Below are 21946 nucleotides of genomic sequence, written 5' to 3' on the forward strand. Positions count from 1 at the left end.
CCAACAGTGAACGACCGTCAGATTGGTAGTAAAATTTTGTGGCGACCCGCCATGTATTAGCTTTTGACATTTCAAACCGCATTTTTAAATAAGGTTCAATGCTATTTAGGTTGCACATTAAAAAATCGTTTGCTGGTGCCCAATAAAAAAAAAGTTTCGAAACGTCACTCGTTTAGGTTGCTCAATAAAAATCCTTTGCTTTGCCAAATTAAAAAAAGTTTCGATACATACGTATAACATTTTAAATGTTTTTAAATACAAAACTCACCTGTATTAAGACTTTGACAGCGTCACACGAAACATAAGCCTTAGAAATAATATAATCTCAAAACTAAACACAACACACGGGGCACGGAAAAATGGCAACTTTAAAAATACGAAGAACGCTAATTATAAGAATGTTATTTTGATATAACGATCGCGTGCTATTTTCGCGTAATCAATTATTTTCGTTTTCATATTATTATTTTTCGCGTTTCGTTTGAGCACCGAGATCGTCGCGTGTTTTCCCGGGAAAACCTCACGGCAGACTCACGGAGGGGTACGAATCCTCTACGCTCGAATATACTACGTTTCATAGATTATAAGGGGTGAATTCGATAGATGCGTTTTATTTTTAAGTGTTAGATTGTGTTATTTAACAATGAGTTACAATTGAACAAAAATATTATTTAATTGCAGTACAGCTCAAGGTTATTTAGTGTGTCTGCTGAAGCACATAGACATCAAGCCATTATTTTCTATAATCTGATAACAATTATCTATATATTAATACGTGAAGCAAAAACTTTGTATCCCTTTTTACGAAAATTGAGTGTGAAATTTTCCACACTTATAGAGAATATAGAGAAGAAGTGCACAATGCTAATATTTTTTTTAAAGTAATGCTTAAAAGATACATTAAATCAATAAAAAACATTACACACACTGCCATGTATATGACACAACACATACATAAAAATATACTCTTTGTTAACTGTCAATTGGGAAACTTTTGTTATTGTTTAAAGTCTATGGTCGAATTGAAAATTGTAACGTGCGGAACTGAAATATAATAAAAAGATCCTCGCACGCTAAGCGGAACCCAAAAGTGTCGACCAACGCCGCGCGACCGACACCTGCGCAGGATTTGTAAAAATGCAGTCAGTGAGTTTCGAAAAATTTGAATAACGCGCATGCGCCGGTCGCTGCACAAAATTATTAATTTAAAAACTATCTTGTTATACCTTGTTGTACCTTAAGTTGTAACGATTAAATAAATGATTAACATTAAATTGGCGCCTAACTAGTGGCCGTCATCGTATTTAAGTCGACGCGTACATAAATACTTACCCACTAGAAATTTCGAGAAGTACCTGAAAAATGCCGCCGCGAAAAATACGCCAACAGACGGATGACAATAGTGATTCTGGTGATGAAAAGGTGGACGCAGTGCCCTCGCCAGCACCAGTGCTCATGTCCGGGGATCAGCTGTCCTCGCTCCTGGCCGCCTTCTCAAAGTCGCAGGCCGAGGCGAACCGACAACTCGTCGAGTCCCTGTGGGCATCGCATGGTTTGGGAAGTGGATCGAAGTTCACCACCCCGATAGTGTCACCGCCCCCGACGCCAACAAGTAACATGGCTAAATGCACCGCGCGTTTTGATGGCGTCACTCGCGATCCGGAGGCCGTTGAAGCGTTTATCGACTCTGTGGAGGTGTACAAGGAGTGTGCGTGCGTCTCTGACGATATCGCATTGCGTGGACTGCCAATGCTCATGGAAGGCGAAGCAGCCATATGGTGGAGAGGGGTCCGGAATGAAGTGTCCTCGTGGCCCGACGCTCTCAAAAGGTTACGAGCTATGTATGGTGTGCCACGCCCTGCACATAAAGTTTTTCGTGACGTGTTTTCGTCTGAGCAAGGTGATGAGCTTGCTGACAGTTTCATAGTGAGGATACGTGCTATGCTGTCCAGATTGCCGTACCAGCTACCAGAGGAAGCCAGGTTAGACATAATCTACGGTCTACTTCATAAACGGATAAGGAAAAGACTACCGAGAGATGGTGTGAGCGACATAGAAACACTCATAGAGAAGTCGCGCATGGTGGAGGAGTCACTTGTGGAGTGCACGGCTGCCCTCAACATTCCGCCGCAGCCACACAAGTCGTTACCTACGGTGTTCGGCGAACGCAGCTCCGCGCCTGACGTGACAAGTGTGAGATCGCCGAGACCTGCCGGCGCTGCCGCTGCGCTAGTGCGCGCCTCCGTTGCTGTTGCACCGTCGTCGCTACCTCAACCGTCCCCATCCCCGCGTAGTATGAAAAGCGAAACATTGGTTAAAAAGCTATTTTGTGTGTATTGCAAATCGCGTGGACATGTCCGTGATTCTTGTAACAAAATTAGTGAAAACAAATCTGTATCTTGTTATGGTTGTGGTGAAAAAGGTTTTATTAAAAGTAACTGTCCAAAATGTAACAATATTCCTAGCAATATTCAGAGTAATGTTATTAATAGAAACTCGCACGTTAAGGACAATGTATTCTATTCTGTAAATGTAAACACTTTCTCAGATTCACATTGTAATGATAAACATTCTGTAAGTCGACCTATATTGCATATAGGTATACAGGGTTATAATGGGACTGCTTTGTTAGATACCGCCGCACGGCGTAGTATCGCGGGTTACACACTCTACGCGCTTTTTCAACGTTTAGGTATGAAGTTTCGCACTGAAAATATGTCGGTGAGACTCGCAGATGGTACCACTCGGAACACTAAGATATTATTAACACATGCAGACGTTGAATTAAGTTCAGTATGTATACCTATTGAGTTTATTATATTCCCCGATTCTCAGAATAATGAAACCTTGTTAGGAATAGATTTTATTTTGAAGGCACGATTAATAATTGATTTCTCTTCTATGACTTGGCGCTCGGCTGATCAGCCCCGGGACATTCACCCTTTGACATGTGAAAATTCACGTGACCCCATAAGTTGCGCTTCTATAAACTTGTTGCGCGAGGATGAAGGCAAATTCTTATCGGAGTCGGAAAAGGGGCGTCTGGTGAATTTACTAGGTGAATATACTGATGTTTTCGAGGAAGTCGGTGAGCCGACTCCTTTTTCAGAGCATCGGATCGACACCGGCGACCACCCTCCTATCGCTGTACCTCCGTATCGTGTCACGCCGGCGAGGAAAGAGGTAATGCGCGCCGAGCTCGACAAGATGCTAGCAGAGGACGTGATCGAGGAATGTGAGTCTGCGTGGTCCGCGCCGTGTGTCTTGGTGCCGAAACCTAACGGTACGTATAGGTTTTGTGTTGATTATAGGAAACTGAATGCGGTCACCAAGACCGATTCCTATCCCATGCCTCGAATTGATGAACTTCTTCAGTCTACCAATGGAGGTTGCGTTATGAGCTCGTTGGATCTTCGGAGCGGGTACTGGCAGGTTCAAACCCTGGACAGAGACAAAACTGCTTTTAGTACACCCTTTGGTACCTTTCGTTTTAAGCGTATGCCTTTTGGCTTGAAGAACGCACCGGCAACCTTTCAGAGACTGATTGATCGGTTTCGATCGGGCTCTTCTCTCCAGGAGGTAGCTATCCTGGCGTATCTCGACGATATTTTAGTGATATCAGAAAATATTGATAAGCATTTTTCAGATCTCCGTGCGGTGTTTGACCGGCTCCGCGTGTTCAAGCTGCGAGCCAATAGGGACAAATGCGCTTTTGCCCGGGAGCAAGTCAAATACCTTGGTCACGTGATCTCGAGGTCAGGTATATCTCCGGACAGGGACAAGGTAAGCGCTGTGTTGGACATGAAGGAACCTACATGTCTTCGACAACTTCGTACTTTTCTCCAGACGTGCTCGTGGTTTCGTAAGTTCATCCCGAACTTTGCGAAGGTAGCCGAACCACTCACACGATTGACCAAAAAGAGTCAGCCTTGGATTTGGGGCCTGGAGCAGGATGATGCCTTCAAATCTCTTAAGAGGCTACTGACGACATCTCCGATTTTGGTACAGGCAGACTATACTAACCCTTTCATCCTTAGGACTGACGCGAGTGATTATGCTCTAGGTGCATGTTTGCTCCAGGGGGAGTCATCCAATGATGAGCGTCCCATTGAGTACGCCAGTCGTCTTCTGACATCGGCGGAGCGCAACTATTCGACGACCGAACGGGAGGCGCTCGCTGTCGTCTGGGCTGTGGAGCGATTCCGAGGCTACATCGATGGACATCAGGTGCACGTTCGTAGTGACCATCAGCCCCTGAAATGGTTGTTTTCAGTAAAGTCACCGAGCGGCAGGTTAGTTCGCTGGGCTATGAAGCTTCAAGCTTACGATTTGCAAATTGAGTACACCCCAGGAAAAGTTAATGTGATAGCCGACACGCTTAGCCGCCCAGTGACCGAGCTCAACTCGCCACCGGACTGTGGAATCTGTCCCGTTATCGTCGATGTGCCCCACTGGGATGCCGCTTCGACCCGGGACGCTCAGATGGCTGATCCGGAAATTTCCAAGATCATCATTGATTTGGAAGGGACCGATGAATTATCTGTTAATAGATGGTCTGAACGAGGCTATCTCCTAACTCAAGGCGTTCTATACCGCTACGCCGAAGATTCTGAGTCCGAGGAACCTCAGCTAGTCGTACCAGAGAGCTTGCGTGGCAAGGTCATGTTCGAGTGTCATGACTCGCCCACAGCCGCTCACGGGGGGATTCAAAGGACCATTCATCGTATCTCCCAACAATTCTATTTTCCAGGTTTGAGACGCTATGTTACTGAGTATTTGAAAACGTGTATAGAGTGCCAGCGGTACAAGCCGTCTAACTTTAAGCCAGCGGGACTACTCCAGACTCCAGTTCCAGCTCAGCGGTTTGAAGTTATTGCAGTGGACCTTTTCGGGCCTTTACCCAAAGGACCCTGCGGTGAGAGGTGGATCCTGATAGTCGAAGACACCGCCAGTAAGTGGGTTGAGCTGTTCGCTCTCATTGATGCCACTGCCGAGGTTTGTGCAAAAACCCTCGTTAATGAAGTCTTTATGAGATTCGGAGTGCCTCGCCGGATGATTTCCGACAACGGAGTTCAATTTGTGGCCGATGTCATGCAAAAGGCTATGTTTGTTTTAGGGGTAAAACAAAATCTCATTCCTCTTTATCATCCCGAAGCCAATCCGGTTGAGCGGAAGAATCGGGACTTAAAGGCTCATCTTGCCATATTGCTTGAAGGCCGTCACCAGCAGTGGCCTGAGGTACTGTCGTTCGTCCGATTTGCTTTTAATAGTTCCGTCTGCACGTCAACCGAGCAAACGCCAGCTTATCTTACCTTTGGTCGTGAGCTCCGATCTCCAATATCCGCTCAGCTTGATCTTCGCGCCGTCGTAGAGTCCGAGAACTTTGTTCCCCAGATAAGCCCATATTTGTCCAAGCTTGCCGAGACCATCTCGACCGCTAAGGAGAATATTGAACATCATCAAGATATTCAAAAGACGCGCGCTGATCTAAGGCGCTCTGAACCTTACCAGTTTGCAGAAGGGGATCTCGTATTGATGAAGACCCACGTACTTAGTAATGCTAGTAAGGGTATTACGTCGAAGTTTAATCCTAAGCGGGATGGGCCATATGTGATTTCAAAAAAGGTGAGTCCTACTTCCTACCTTCTAGCATACGAGTCGTCGGGCGAAGTTTTTGGTAAGTATCATGTCTCGGATTTGCGACCTTATCATGCGAGGGAGGATGTATGTCCCGAGCCTGTGATTCCCAAGCGCCGCCGGGGTCGACCGCGTAGGGTGGTGGAGTAGACTGGGTCTCATTCCGCGTTGTTTGTTTGACCAGTCAAGGATTTCTCGCCAGGTCAAAAGGGGGAGTGTGTAACGTGCGGAACTGAAATATAATAAAAAGATCCTCGCACGCTAAGCGGAACCCAAAAGTGTCGACCAACGCCGCGCGACCGACACCTGCGCAGGATTTGTAAAAATGCAGTCAGTGAGTTTCGAAAAATTTGAATAACGCGCATGCGCCGGTCGCTGCACAAAATTATTAATTTAAAAACTATCTTGTTATACCTTGTTGTACCTTAAGTTGTAACGATTAAATAAATGATTAACATTAAAAAATAGATTAATATTGTTTGTCTTTAATATTATAGATCTATAGTGCAGTTTTGGCGAATACTGTGATTATATTATCGAATTATAATAGTGTTTGACAATAGAACCATAATAATGCTTAAACATAAAATTTCAATTAATTATAGTCGAATTTCGACTACTGCGGGACCACTAGTAATTCAAACCAGAAACACGAAAGCTTTGCAATACAGTTTGGTAGAGTGTTGGTGCCTAAATACGTAGCAAGCTAACAATACGGCCTATCATCATTACATACGTTACCATACGTGAGCACTCGTGAAAATACAAACACTCTGATGCGGTGAACACCGATGCCTATCTGAGGTGAGTGCACATAAACAATGGTCAATCGAAACGAGTAGCGTGACGTCACTCATGTTTTTTTAAATTGGCTTTATAGGTAAGTGGTTACCATCACCGATGAACTGCATTCTAGGGGCAGAGCCAAGCCGTTGTCTACCGTTAAGTACTCTGCAATAATGCTGTGCGAAAGCACGGAGCGGGCTGCCAAGCAGTCTCTCATAAATGATCTGATAAATAACGCGGGTGGCATGTCGCTTCTGCTGCTACTGGTGGTAAGGCGGTCTGTGAGCCCCCACGGATAGGTACCACCACCTAGGATTCACGTCTCAAGTTGTGTGGCATTTACGTCATTGATATCTATGAGCTCCGGTAACCATTACACCGGTAACCATAACACCAGGTTAACTGTAATTTCCTCGAACCATTCAAACAAAATTTTTTAATAAATAAAATAATATTCTGTTTGTTGAGCTCCGGTTCACCCGATTTTCACAAAGGCATAGTCGCTAACCTACCTTCAATTAGAGGTACACATTATACAGCAATTCACAAATGTGTCCCATCTCAGAAAAACGATTCTATGATACTATCCACATTACTAAAGCGAGACGGCGTCATTAGATTTTGTGTACGTGTGAAGCGTTCGAACATATCGACGACTCGGTCGGCATTTGACCAAGTTTCTTTAGTTCGAATAATGTATGAGATACCGCAGTCTAGGTAACAGACGAACGGATTATTTAATAATCACCTTATTATCGATTTCATAACGTTGCTATAAAAAAGTTATTAAATAGTTTTCTATAATTGCTCATAAATCCCTAAAGTCCTGGTAGCTGTATGGATTCTTTCGCATTAAATAATACGTCTTTACCCATTTTCTTTTTTCATGACTAGTCATTTTTGAAACGTAATCTACCTATGTATAGCTAGCAATAATACTAAATTCAGTTGTTTTATTTTAATAATATATTGTTATATTTTCAAATTCAGTATTTTTTTTATTGATTAGTGTTTTATTTTCATTACATATTTTATATGTTTTTCAGCAATATGAACACGATAAAAATGCTCCTGGAATATGATTTCTGTCGCGGTAGCAATGCCGCACAAACAACCTCACAATTTCACACGTCATTACGGATCCTCCTGATCCATTAACGGTGCTTTTAGGTACCACAAGCACCGGTCACCGTCCTCATCAAACCCGTCGCTTGCAACGAAGGGCTCGACGAGGGAATTAACCCAGAGACCGCCCACCGAGTTTCTCGCCGGATCTTCTCAGTGTGTCGCGTTTCCGATCCGGTGGTAGATTCTGCGAAGCACTGCTCTTGCCAGGGCCAGTGTTAGCAACACTTCCGATTTGAGCCCCGTGAGCTCGTCTACATGTTAGGGCGAAGCTGAAATAGCCTCTCAAGGCTATCATGCATAGGCAGGGAATAAATAATTTTAATGACGTTGTAGTACGGAGTGAATACGTATTTTCTTAGGAAGGAAGGATGTGTGGTGTCCCAAAGACTTTTCCAGCTTAACCAGGACAGGTGGGTAGAGTGAAGGCTCAGTCAAAGAGTGAATACTGCAAACAACACACATAACTAATCATTACTTTGAAAACTTCCGACATTGAAATTGTGATTAAAAAATAATTAATCCCGTGGTTGCCCGAAAACTAAAGTCAATAACAAAACCTATTTCGATTGTTTGTTTGTTACGGTTTCGCGTTTGATTATCGTGAAATTTTTCATACGAGTTGTCAGATATCAGGGTAGATCAAGCATTTGATGTCGTTATGGCCTAAAGAATAAGACGTCCGATGCATTCGTATAAATTTAGTTGTTGTCTTTTGTTGTCTGTTTCAAACCTAGTTTTTTTGGAAGTCCTAGTCGTAGTGATCAGGAAACACCATGGAGTACATTTCAAAGCCGGAAGATGAAGCAAGAATGATGTTGCATCGTAGAAGAATATCGTAGTCAAAGGCGCAAACTATTTGATGGTGATATTGCGATGATGGAAAGGAGTCTCAATAAGTTCTATATATGTAATATCTATGCTCTTTTTCTTCACGAAAAAGATTTATTTTTTAATGCCATATTTATTTAGTTATAATCACGAAGGACCCAATTTACATAGCAATTTACAAAGAATTCATTGTTATTATCAGCAAGTAACGAATTGTTTGAATTTCATTAGCGTAACGTGCACGATTCATAAATAACTAATTACATTTACAATTAAAAAGTAATACACTATGTCCACAACATGGAAAAGTTTCGTTCGAACAGGCTCTGGGAGATTATTTTGTCACTGTGAGTTTTACGTAGGAATGTTTATTCGCGGTATTTAGAGCGAGTTTACTTTTTTCAAATTATTCAACTTTTCGTGCAGTCCACGATTCTCGCTTCGTCGGATGTTATTGTAACTAAAAAGAGTATTTGTTCTGAATAGGCAGACTAGTACACGACGGACCTGTTACACAGGATTTAAGGCTGTAACAGAAGCCCATAAATATTACCTACCATCTGAATATAGGCACCTTAAGATATTGTCAAACTTCAATATGTTTACGCGGCCATATTGCCTGTCAGGAAGACACTAATGTTTTGTGGAAAACTGATTTAGATAATGATATGTGTCTGTTCGAGCACAAAACCCGTCCAATAACTAAATAGGCAAATTTATAAACTTTCAGGCGGAAGACCTTTGCTTAACATCAACACCTACTGACCTGAAGACAATGATATATTTTTCTTTACAGCATCAATTTATTTATTAGCGTTCGTGTATTTATTTAGTGAAACTTCCGGAAATTACGAAAAAAAAACTACCCTTAAGCACTCGAATTGGACGTTCAAAGATTACCTAAATAAATATGACCCTCGGAGAGTGTGGGAAAAGATAGACAAGCTAAAGAAATCAGGTGAGAATTCGTACGGGTTTGATGGGGTTTTTATTGCCCTTATAAAAAGAGGAGCAAAAGGCCTACCTGATGGTGAGTGATTACCGTCGACCAACAATGCAAGCGGAAAATCGCTACCCACAGCTGAGTAATCTCCACAAGCTTCGCTTGAAGAAGGACAGGTCATAGCACTCGGGAAACACCGTGGAGCGGAGATAATTTCAAAGCCGGATGGTACGTGTTTGAAAAGATAGCTGGAAATACACTGTGGATGAACGCGACTGTTCCTGGAAGAATGAGTGAACTCTGCTCCAGTGGCGGGGCCGCTATTGTGCTTTGTAAAGCAAATGCTTTTGACCAGGCGTGATGTGCCGCTTCGCTCTGTTCAGGACTCCCAGCATTTTTTACGCATTTGCTAACGAAAATAATTCAATTTTAATATGTTTCATACTAACCTTTTAATTTGACAAAAAGGCTCCGAATGAAGCCACTCACCTTCAAAGACAAGGTCGAAATCTAAGTTGCATAACGGGGTCTCGTATTAAACACGATGGCTTCCCGATATTAATAGAAATTACGTAAACTTTATAACAAACATTGAATCCAAAGGAACAAAACTTACGCAGCAACAAGAAATCGACCTCTTCATCAAAGGTATAGACATGACAGACGATTTCTTAAAACTGAAAGTGAAGAACGGAGACGCAAAGGTAATCAATCACAACGGCTCGTCACAATACTAAAGATGTTTTTATTATTTTTATGAAGGAAGGAAGGTGGCTCGAAAGCCTATCCAATTTCACCAGGAGGGATGGTATTTGCTAACAGCTGACCGAGTTCCTCTGAAGGAGACCTAACCGCTCAACGGCAGCTGCTCTGCGAATGCATCTCGTCCTCACCCTTCAATCGATCGCTCATTGGTGAGCATCGTGATGCGTCCACCTTTTTTGTGATTTGTAGCCACTTATGTCGGTCAGTGGCACAGTGAAGCGCATGGCCCAGTCTCATGTCCAGATGCTCGGACACTTGGTCACTCCGTCTTTTTTGGCTTCGACCTCTGGATCATCTTCCAGCCACTTTACCCATCACTATATGTCTCTAATATATGAATTTATCTAGACAATACTAAAACTCTATCCAGTAAAATGATAATGTTTCCGAAAATATGTAAAAAAGACCGAACCGTAACCGAAGGGTTACTTTCCAAGATGATGTTAGTAGAAACTCCAAACAACATATCGCCAGTTTATTTCTCGATGTATTTCGATATTTGCTTATTCATTTTGCATAGACAATACACATAAATAAGTTACTAAATTCCATTACATTGAATTTTCTGCAGTCTAAGACCGATATACAGTCCAAGACACGTACAAATATAGTTTGAATATATTTCGAATTTTGAATAACGAAATCGGTGTATGTAAATTGGAAATTAATTAACACAATTTTAAGATTCTAGTTATGAAGGACGGAAGACGCTGGAAACCTCCACCAGGCCTGGATAGTCATGAGCGCGATCCATTTAGTCTCAGGAGAAGACTATTTGAACTCATGAAGCAAGCCATTTACCAAGCCAGGAATAAAATGGTACGATTCGATTCACCTAATACCTACTCATAATATTCAACCCTGGAGTATTTTGTGAGAGATTTTGGAGACGACCGCGAATATTTCCATAAACGATATTGGTCTAGTAATGGAATACCGGTGCTCCCCCATTCAGGATGATTTTTTCCCCTAGCTATTCACTGGTAGCCTAAGGGACTATGCCAGCTTCTCGTGGATGTGTGGGTGAGCTCACGGGCTTAACCTGAGATATTTTGCTGACACTAACCCTAGTTAGTTTTGAAGTCGTCGTGGTCTAAAGGATAAGACGTCCGGTGCATTCATATATAGCGATGCACCGGTGTTCGAATCACGCAGGCAGGTACCAATTTTTCTAATGAAATACGTACTTAACAATTGTTCACGATTGACTTCCACGGTGAAGGAATAACATCGTGTAATAAAAATCAAACCCGCAAAATTATAATTTGCGTAATTACTGGTGGTAGGACCTCTTATGAGTCCGCACGGGTAGGTACCACCGCCCCGCTTATTTGTGCCGTGAAGCAGTAATGCGTTTAGGTTAGAAGGGTGGGGCAGCCGTTGTAACTATACTGAGACCTTAGAACTTACATCTCAAGGTGTGTGGCGCATTTACGTCGTAGATGTCTATGGGTTCTAGTAACCACTTAACACCAGGTGGGCTGTGAGATCGTCCACACATCTAGGCATTAAAAAAAAAAGTTAGATCAGTACTTCGCCGAGTCTACCACCGGATTGGAATCGCGGCCCGTTGAGAAGATCAGGCGAGAAACTTAGTAGGTTGTGTTATTAACTATGGGTCAGTTCGCTTCAGAACCCTTCAACGAGCCAGTGTGTGATATAGTAACTGTCCTGGGTATATATGTGGCCATAGAGCCTTGAACAATCTGTCGACCGTCGTGTCGGCGACGACAGCCAGTCCGGCGTCCGGTAGCGCTGTGGCTTTAATTTACGCGAATTACCGCAAACCGGTCACCGGGCAACAGATGGATTCGTCGGGCGTTATCTACCAACTTCATCGAATAATATATAATAATATTAAGTTGCGTTTAATCAAGTTATTACGTAAGTTATTAAGCCATACTTAAATTAGGTTTCAAATGACTAGTATTTCTAGTTCTAGTTTCACAAATCAATGTTTTTCTGATCTATACCCAAAGAACGATATTTAAACAGATTTTTTTTTGATTAAGCACTTACGCAATTAATTATATTTCATAATTTTTCGGCGGAATCGATGATAGACGATTAACCTAAATCATACCTTGCTTTTCTCTGTAAAATTTTCTAACTAAGACCCATTCTATTACAACTTTGTTTCGTTCTCCCCCATTTGGGCACTTTTACAGATATTAAACACGTTTAAACCTGTTCCTTCGGGTTTCTTCACTCAAATACCCTCAGACACAGCCCACTGAGTTTCTCGCCGGATCTTCTCAGTGGGTCGCGTTTCCGATCCGGTGGTAGATTCTGCGAAGCACGGCTCTTGCTAAGGTTCGTGTTAGCAACGTCGTCAGGTTTGAGCCCCGTGAGCTCACCTACTCGTTAAGGTAACGCTGAAATAGCCTCTCAAGGCTCTCAACTTAGGAAAAAAAAAACACTCAAATAACCAAATAAAATAATTCACACAACTTCACTCTTTGCGTAGGAAAACGACTTCGAGGAGAAAAAGTGGACTAAGGCTCTATACAACAACATTTGAATATTCGGCTAACTACCATCTAATTTTCTAGTTTTCTAATTTTCTAATTGTCTTGTCCATTGTCTTTTTGCAGGTTATAATGCAACAAATAAGGGAGCAATACAAATACGGTTCGCTGTACAAAATGGGGTTTTTAATGAGCAAAACTGATACTGCCTGCAGGACGTTTTCAAAGTTCGCATCCAGAGCTTTCCGGGGATGTGTGCTCGGCAAACAGGACGTCATTTACCGGCATAGGGTATATGAGATACTGAACTCGGAAGAGAGAGTCTTGAATCTATGGTTCACAGTGGAACTACTGATCGATTTGATTAGAAAGAACGACGAGAACTGTAAAGATATTTTGGATAATGAAAAGATTAAGGACAAGAAATCCGGATGGAAGTTCGTTGATTGAGATACCTAGTGTTAAAATTTGTATATAAAAAAAATCGTTAATACATAAAGTAACTGACTATGCCAATATTTGTGCCTTTTATTATTGCTATTTGTAGTGTCCAAATCTAGAATGTACGAGTATAAAGGCGACGTAGCAAGTGATGCTTCAGTTCTGAGATGATTAATGCTTTCACTATAATTGAGAAATAGTTAAAATCTATTTATTATAAATGTTGCAGAAAGCCACTGTTAAAATAAAAATAATTATCTTTGAATGATAATTCGATCAATTCGATCAATAATAGTATTATTGATCGAAGATGATAGTAGTATTTCAAAGAATATGATCATAGAAGAAGCATTACATTACATTATATATATATTTATTTATTTTAAACTGTAATTTCGTAGGTAAAACTTTAAATATACTTTTTTAACTGGTGGTAGAACCTCTTGTGAGTCCGCACGCGTAGGTACCACCGCCCCGCCTATTTCTGCCGTGAAGCAGTAATGCGTTTCGGTTTGAAGGGTGGGGCAGCCGTTGTAACTATACTGAGACCTTAGAACTTATATCTCAAGGTGTGTGGCGCATTTACGTTGTAGATGTATATGGGTTCCAGTAACCACTTAACACCAGGTGGGCTGTGAGCTGGTCCACACATCTAGGCAATAAAATATATATATAATATAAGACAATAGTTCAACTAAAACGATCATTTAATCACTGTTTTTTACAAATGCATTTGAAAGAAATAAATAGTTTCTTATAATTCGACCTGATTTAAATGAAAATATTGGCTAAGTTAATGTTAACGATATCGATAAATAATGAAGCTATATTATGCAAACTTGTATTGTGCGGTTGATGGATTCTTGAAAATTAATTTTGAATTGTGAATTACTTCAAAGATTGACGTCACTAAGACATATGGTTAAAGTGGGTCAATAAGAGGGCAAATTATACATAATAAGTGCATAGTACATAATTCATCAATAGTTTTATCAAGGTTTTTTACTTGAAAAAATAACATATTCACAAAATGACTTAAAATTCTTTGATTTTTTTTTTTTTTTTTTTTTATTTTATTACCAACCAATTTTGGTACCAACATGTTAAACATCAGCACAGAACATTATAGGTATCATATACATTGATTTCACACTAAATGCTAACACAATTACAGGTACCGACTGCATGCATAAAAAAAGCGGTTCATTTTGTAAACAAAAGCATTATTTAATGATCCACTATGATCGGCATATCTCGTTTCAAACTATTTACAATTCTAATGAAGCGAGTAGCATTATCGTTTGTTATTAAGAATGCTCAATCAAAATGTTAATTAATAAAATTAATTGGTATTGTTAGAACATTTCATTACTTATCAATGAACATATATTTGAACACCATTATACTTTGTAAGTATCGAAACTACGGCCGTAATTCGTACTAATTTTTACAAAGCTCAGATCACTTGGTATTAAGTGGAAATCGGAGCCCAGCACAATGCAAATACATATAGCTTTCACGATTCTACGAACCATTTTCATAATGAAACAAATTAAAAATTAAACATAATATATAGTTATTTTTTTAATAATTAGCAGTTGTAAGACGAGTTGTGAGCTCATGTGTCGGTCCATATGTATATGTGCCATCATCTAGAATATTTTTTCCACAAAAGAAATTTAAGGGTGAAACAATTGCTATGCAACACAATTGAAACTTGAACCTTATATGTTCAAGTAGCCGGCGGCTTTTACGTTGTAATGTCTATGATACCCGGTGACCTCTTAATACTAGGTTGGCCGAAAAGTAAATAACCCATCTACAAGAAAAAAAAACTTAATTTCCCCATTTTTTTTTCCTTTTCTTTCCGGGGGATTAAGCATTTTAACTGATTCAAATTCGATTTTCCATTTTCTTAACAGACCTGCCTTTTCATCACGCAATTTCTCCATTCACCAATGAAGCCTTTAACGTGCTTTACGGAAAGTACAGCTTCAACGACTTGTTCCTGCCACTCGAGAATGAGACGAGCATAGAAGAAGATGTCGATATGGGCCCACCTCCGCCGCCATCGCCGATGCACTACGAGATTAATTTTAAATCCCCAACCCACCCAGACCTGATCGAGTTCAACAAAATTTCCGAACAGGTAGACAATTTGACCAGACGAGGCTCATCTGACACGTTTCACGGCTTCGACGACCCCGAAGACTGGTGGTACGGCAACAAAGAACGAATCGAACCGAAGAAAAAAAACATGCTGATAAAAATCAATCTCCAATTTTTGATCCACACGAGATACAAAGTGTACGCTGCTCTGGCGCAACGCGAGCTTTACCGTCAGGATAAAAGATACAAAATGGGATATCTGTTCAACAGATTGAGGCGTTTGAAGACAGAAATGAGGAAGGTTGTAAGTTTGGCGACACTGCAGAATTCCACAAATCCCTGGTACAGGAGCTTGCACTCGCTCCTTAGATATTACGAGCAGGTCGTCAGGTATGATGTGGACATAAGGGACACTTCAAACATGGTTCAAGAACTGTACAACAAAGAAGATCCTGCTGACTACTATAGAGTTACGTTTAGTCCTCCGCAGCAACCTTAATAGATAACCGATTTTTTATTTTATATATTATAACATAACTATCCTAACTATCTTCTAAGCTATTTGTTTATCCTAATTTTGCGGTTTTTTTTTGCTTATGTGGGTGGACTAGCTCACAGCCCATCTGGTGTTAAGTGGTTACTGGAGCCCATAGACATCTACAACGTAAATGCCGCCACCCACCTTGAGATAACAGTTCTAAGGTCTCAAGCATAGTTGCAATGGGTGCCCCACCCTTCAAATCGAAACGCATTATTGCTTCACGACAGAAATAGGCCGGGTGGTGGTACCTACCCGTGCGGACTCACAAGAGGTCCTACCACCAGTAATTATGCAAATTATAATTTTGCGGGCTTGGTTTTTATTACACGACCGATCCTTCACCGTGGAAGTCAATCGTGAACATTTATAAAGTACGCATTTCATTAAAAAAATTGGCACCCGCCAGCGGGATTCGAACACCGGTGCATCGCTAGATACTTTAGGCCACGACGAAATCACTAAAAGCGACTAGTGCGTGCTTGATAAAAAATTTGATTTATTTAACTTAGTATTATTATATTTTGTTCGTTTATTATATTTCACCTCAACGATCCAGTGATTGTTGGCCTATGGCTATTATAGTATCACGACCTTCGAATTCGGTTCTGTACAGGAGTTATTTTAATTGCTGAAGATTTTCCCAATCGGGTTTTTAGGTTTGCTTGTTCTGGCCAGTATTTGTGTTTCTTGTAATGGAATTGTTTTACTTTATTTTAGAACATAGGACATATCGAGCACTTCTGTTTGTTTTGATTCAGTGAATGTGCCGCATAACATAGCGTCGTAATTAGATGAAGCTTGCGATCTCACAGTATCCTTAATCGTTGTATCGAAATGTAAAATCACTACATAGTATAAAACAAAGTCGCTTTCTCTGTCCCTATATCTGTTTGTCCCTATGTATGCTTAAATCTTTAAAATTACGCAACGGATTTTGATGCGTTTTTTTTTAATAGATAGGGTGATTGAAGAGGAAAGTTTATGTGTATAATAACATCCATTAAATAGTGGAGAAATCAATAATAAATTACAGTTTCCGAAGCGAAGCGAGGGCGGGTCACTAGTAATTATATAAAAACACAGCTTAAAGAAAATGAAACTCTGAAGGTATTAGCTAAGATTGGTAAATTCTACGGCAGTGATGTACAATAGATTGATTGAAGAATATAAATATAAAGAAAAACTTTTATTATCTAAAACTCCTTAGTTTTCTAAAAAGGATTTTTCTTGAATGTCATTGAGTGAAGTCTATCATGGTATGTTTATCAGTCTATCATTAAGGGCTTTAAATGTTGTTTTTTTATTAAAATTGGGTACTTCAGAATTAAAATAACAATAAAAGGCTTAATTGTTATTCATCCTGAAGTACCCAATATCATTATATAAATATAAATGATAGTTGGCAAATACCAATAAAAGTCCCGTGGAATCATTTAGATCATATAAAAGAAAAACATTTGGCTATGTTAGGAAAAGAACATCCCGCTCGAAAAGAGCACTGAACCTTATAGAATTTAGAATGTGGATGCTCATCTTCTAGGACATCAAGTCTTTGAAGTAGACCTTCTGCTACTGACTAATGTCACTATTTATACAGTAATTTATGTGCGTCTACATATTCAAGTGCATTAGATTCTCATTACCCAAAACAGAGGGACTCAGAATAACAAAAAAGATAATTAAAAAACTATTATTGAAACTGAGTAATTATTTTCTTGATTAGTCTTCCGTTATTTTGCGATTGGAATTTATGGATTTTAAGCACTTAATCCATAATAATATGCACTATGATTCATAATGAATGCAGCTATTTTTGTTTTGGGTAAGTCCTTTTTTATGGCAAGTAAAAAATTTGGGATCCCTTTAAGCTAAGACATAGGAACAACGATGACACATATCAACGAAACTGAGACCAAGTTCTGTAATTTCATTAATTAACATATGTCGACGCCTGAAAGGCAAACGTGACTAAGCGACAATAACTGCTTTGTACATAAATGATAGGCAATAACCATATTCGATGCGCAAAAAATATATATTTCTAGGTCTATTAAAATCATTTCAATCCTACAGCTAGATTCGTTAAAATATAATTTTTTTCAGTTAATTTAACTTTAAATTAGTCTACTGTAAAGTTCACGCATTGTCGCTTAGTCACGTTTGCCTTTAAGCGTCGATGTATATCTAACAAACCTCTATGTGATCTAAATTATTTCAGTTGTCACCCTGTCTTTTAGCAAATCAACCGTCCTAGACTTCGGTAATGAATTCCCCGACATAAGCGAGATCTTCATCATGACCGAAAATAAAAGACATATCATCGACAACATACCTAACGTTTTCATTAGAAACACAACTGTGGACCTAGAGAGATTGAATGTGACAAATTTCTGGGAAAAACTATACCAATACCAAGATAAATTGAAGGAAAAATTACCGAACATTCTCGAAGAATTTGAGCTCCCGAATCCTAAACACTTTAACGAGACTAGACGACAAGTTTTAAAATGGGACTGGTACCACACTCCTGAGTTCAAAGAAGGGTCTATTATTATAACAAGATTGAAGACTTTGGACTTAATGCTACAACTGATATATATGGCTAGACACAAACTAAAACAAATGGAGGGGAGTAAGTACTTTCAAAGGACCGACACTGGATACCGAATTGCCTTCTTGTACAGGAAATTGAGAAAAATCTTCAGAAAAATGATGGATATTTACACGATTATGGTGAAGAATAAAGAGAAGTGGACACATCAGGATTGGCATTTGCAGCTGCATACGAAAGCTACTAAGCTACACGTCGACTTTTTATACCTGTGGTGGGTTTTGGTGAGAGTCGATGAGAAGTACAGTATCAGAATGGGATTCAGGCCCACTGTGCCGTCTTGGATGAAGCTCACTAAGCCGTAAATATGACGTTTTGAAAATAAATAAAAATGTTTGTATTTTTTAATTGTTACAACAATAAAAAAAAATTATTTGTAATCCAAAAAGATTTGCTTTTCGTACTATTCCATCAGCTCACAGAAGTCCACTACTGGATATAAGCGTCCCCCAAGCCTCGCCACAAAGATCGGTCCTAAACTGCTTGCATCCAGTGGATCCCTGCGAACCTCAATAGGTCGTCCGCCCATCTTGTGAGAGGTCTAGCCACACTACGTCTTCCAGTACGCGGTCGCCACTCAAGAACTTTCTGGCCCCAACGGCCTTCCGTTCTACGAGCAATGTGTCCTGCTCACTGCCACTTCAACGTCGTAATCCTTTGGGCTATATCGGTTACCATGGTTCTCCCGCGAATCTCCTCATTTCTCCATTATAGCATAGCATAGCTCTCTCCATTGCTTTGGGTGACCTTGAGCCTTCGCATAAGGCCTTTTCGTACAAATGTACGTAATTTTCATACATTAAAATCCTTATAATAATTACTGAAGACCATAGATCAACATAACTGCCACCCAAATGGAGGCATCATAATTTTTTACTGCCCTTTTAAGCAAACGAGCACGGTTCTCTGATAGTAAGAGGTTACCGTCGCTCATAGACATCAGCAATGCCAAGGGGCAGAGCCAAGCCGCTGCCTACCACTAAGTGGTACTCCCCAAGATCTCTAGAAGTCTACGTCACAATTTTGTTTTTAACACTGGTCCTAATCTACAACGTGAAGTCTTCGTAGCAGAAATAAGCGAGGCGATATTTATCCGCCCGAATAATACGCCATGTCATCAGTAGATTGTAAATAGTTTTTTCTGGTCTCGTTTTTCACAAACAATGCCATGCCTACATAATTCATCGTGGAAGTTGTTCATAACGTTCAAGGTACATTTTCTCTTAGAAAACTTGATGCCTGCCACATGATTTACGATCGGATTTAGGCAAATCGAGATTGAGTATAGCGCATTAAACACCAATTAGACTTCACTGTTTATAATAATTAAATATAATTGTCATAATTAAACGAACTTTTAAGGTTTGCGCATATCGTGCATAATATTCAAACATCGATGAACACCCGCTAAACCCACGAAATTTTAATTTGCGTAATCAACCGTGGTAGGGCGTTTTATGAGTCCGTACTGGTAGGTAGCATCGCCCTGCCTATTTCAGCCGTGAAGCACTAATGCATTTCGGTTTGAACGATGAAGCAGCCGTTGTACTATAAAAACTGAGACCTTAGAAATTATGTCTCGAATTGGGTGGCAGCATTTGTAGTAAATGTCCACGGGCTTCGGTAACAACTTAACACCAGGTGAGCTCGTCCACATACTTAAATTCTAAAAATAAAAAATGTAATAAACCGTATTCATAACTGCAAAATATCCGAAATAGCAACGAAATACAATTCGAATGAAATTAATCAGTTTTAATTGTTTTCGTATTTCAATTAGATTCTATTTGAGTGGAAATGTAACTAAGCACTATAAAACCACTTTGATCTACACGATTTCGCGATAAATTTTTCGTTAAGCTTCCTATATAATGCTTGTGTTCGTACTCTTTACATTATGTAAGTCTTATATACTTAGTATGGCCATAAATACTGTTACAATTAAAAATAAACAAAATATTACATTTGAATTTGGAATCTGTCATTTTTATATGATTGCTCATTGAGTTTTCTCATTTTGGCGCCAATACATTGTACAATATTTTGCGGTATTAAAATGGAGTGGGGTGATAAAGAGAACCGAATCGCTGTGATTGCATTACACAAAATAGGTATGGAGCCAAATGCAATTTTTAAAACTCTCCATACACTTGGTATTAGTAAAATGTTTGTGTACCGGGCTATTAATAGGTGCAATGAGACCTCCTCTGTTTGTGACAGAAAAAGATCTGGCCGTCCACGTAGTGTTCGTACGAAAAAGGTGGTCAAAGAAGTAAGGGAAAGAATTCGAAGAAATCCTGTCCGAAAGCAAAAGATTTTATCTCGGGAGATGAAGATAGCACCTAAAACCATGTCGCGTATTTTACAAGATGACTTAGGACTTACAGCCTATAAGAGACGTACTGGTCATTTCTTAACTGATAATTTAAAAGAGAATAGGGTGGTAAAATCGAAACAACTACTGAAGCGGTACGCCAAGGGAGGTTATAGAATTTTTTTGTTTACGGATGATAAAATTTTTACAATTGAGCTACATTTTAACAAACAAAATGACCTTATTTATGCTCAAAGCTCTAAGGAAGCTTCTCAAGTAGTCGAAAGAGTGCAACGTGGGCACTATCCGACTTCAGTGATGGTTTGGTGGGGTATTAGCTATGAAGGAGTGACTGAGCCATACTTTTATGAAAAAGGTATCAAAACATCGGCACAAGTGTATCAAGATACCATTCTTGAGAAGGTAGTGAAGCCCCTTAACAACACCATGTTCAATAATCAAGAATGGTCCTTCCAGCAAGACTCGGCGCCAGGTCATAAAGCTCGGTCTACGCAGTCTTGGTTGGAAACGAACGTTTCGGACTTCATCGGAGCTGAAGACTGGCCGTCGTCTAGTCCCGATCTTAATCCGCTGGATTATGATTTATGGTCAGTTTTAGAGAGTACGGCTTGCTCTAAACGCCATAATTTGGAGTCCCAAAAACAATGGAATCCCATGGAAAGAGTGCGTGCTTCTATATCGTAACTGGCCTCAACGTGTAAAGGACTGTGTTGCAGCCAATGGAGACCACTTCGAACAAGCTTTTTATACTTTAAATTGTTTTATATTTATGTATTAAAATAATACACTGTAAAAGTAATAAATGTTATTTGCAATAGAATATTTTTTCCTTTGTCTCAGTATTTATGGCAAGACTAGGTATACATATATATTTATTTTTTATTTAATTTTACGAGTATGAGCCGACTATGAGCTGGGAAGTGATTATTAGCGGTTTAACCGTGACAATGGCTTGTTTGTGCTCTTAAACGATGGTCACCACACACTAACCGTGACAATGGCTTGTTTGTGCTCTTAAACGATGGTCACCACACACTGGCGACCACCCTCCAACTAGAGTCCGCCGCCAAATAGCCTAGCTGTGTTCCGGCGTGTGGGTTGGAGAGCCAGTTCTATCCCTTCCCTTTCCCCTTCCTTGTTGGGGTTGAGTCTTGGTGACGCCTGGAACTTGCGGAGCAGACGTGCGTGCGAACTCACGGGGCGTGATTGTTTGACGGGGGTATAGGGAGACCCAGTGAAACGGTACCCGCTGCCGCCCGCCGGTCAGTAGGGGACCTGAACCCGGGTGTCTCTACTAAACTCCGCCCCGGGAAGCTGTCCCGCCAACCGGTGTAAAATCCTGTCGTGCGGTCGT

The 21946-nt window shown here is 40.3% G+C and overlaps 3 protein-coding genes across 5 annotated transcripts; all 3 read left to right on the top strand.

Moving 5' to 3' along the window:
* Positions 1-1362: 1362 nt before the first annotated feature.
* LOC119629176 (uncharacterized) lies at positions 1363-5787 on the top strand. Its single transcript, XM_062670867.1, has 2 exons — positions 1363-2193; positions 2836-5787. The coding sequence occupies exons 1-2, from the start codon at positions 1363-1365 to the stop codon at positions 5785-5787; spliced, it is 3783 nt and encodes a 1260-aa protein (XP_062526851.1).
* Positions 5788-8985: 3198 nt separating this feature from the next.
* LOC101738128 (uncharacterized) lies at positions 8986-13073 on the top strand. 2 transcript variants are annotated; one of them, XM_038014062.1, is made up of 4 exons: positions 8986-9337; positions 9926-10026; positions 10772-10906; positions 12682-13073. In XM_038014062.1, exons 2-4 carry the CDS (start codon positions 9979-9981, stop codon positions 13003-13005), a joined length of 507 nt encoding a protein of 168 aa, XP_037869990.1. In that variant the 5' UTR covers positions 8986-9337; positions 9926-9978; the 3' UTR covers positions 13006-13073. The 2 variants fall into 2 exon arrangements, with proteins under 2 accessions (XP_037869990.1, XP_037869991.1); XM_038014063.2 differs by having other exon boundaries at positions 10779-10906.
* A 3824-nt stretch (positions 13074-16897) lies between these two features.
* Positions 16898-18645, top strand: LOC134199661 (uncharacterized). Of its 2 annotated transcripts, none has more exons than XM_062671069.1 (2): positions 16898-17468; positions 17865-18645. In XM_062671069.1, exons 1-2 carry the CDS (start codon positions 17444-17446, stop codon positions 18560-18562), a joined length of 723 nt encoding a protein of 240 aa, XP_062527053.1. In that variant the 5' UTR covers positions 16898-17443; the 3' UTR covers positions 18563-18645. The 2 variants fall into 2 exon arrangements, with proteins under 2 accessions (XP_062527053.1, XP_062527054.1); XM_062671070.1 differs by having other exon boundaries at positions 17884-18645.
* The last annotated feature ends 3301 nt before the right edge of the window (positions 18646-21946 follow it).

The sequence above is a fragment of the Bombyx mori genome, chromosome 11 (assembly GCF_030269925.1).
Source record: "Bombyx mori chromosome 11, ASM3026992v2".
NCBI classification, from domain to species: Eukaryota; Metazoa; Arthropoda; class Insecta; order Lepidoptera; family Bombycidae; genus Bombyx; species Bombyx mori.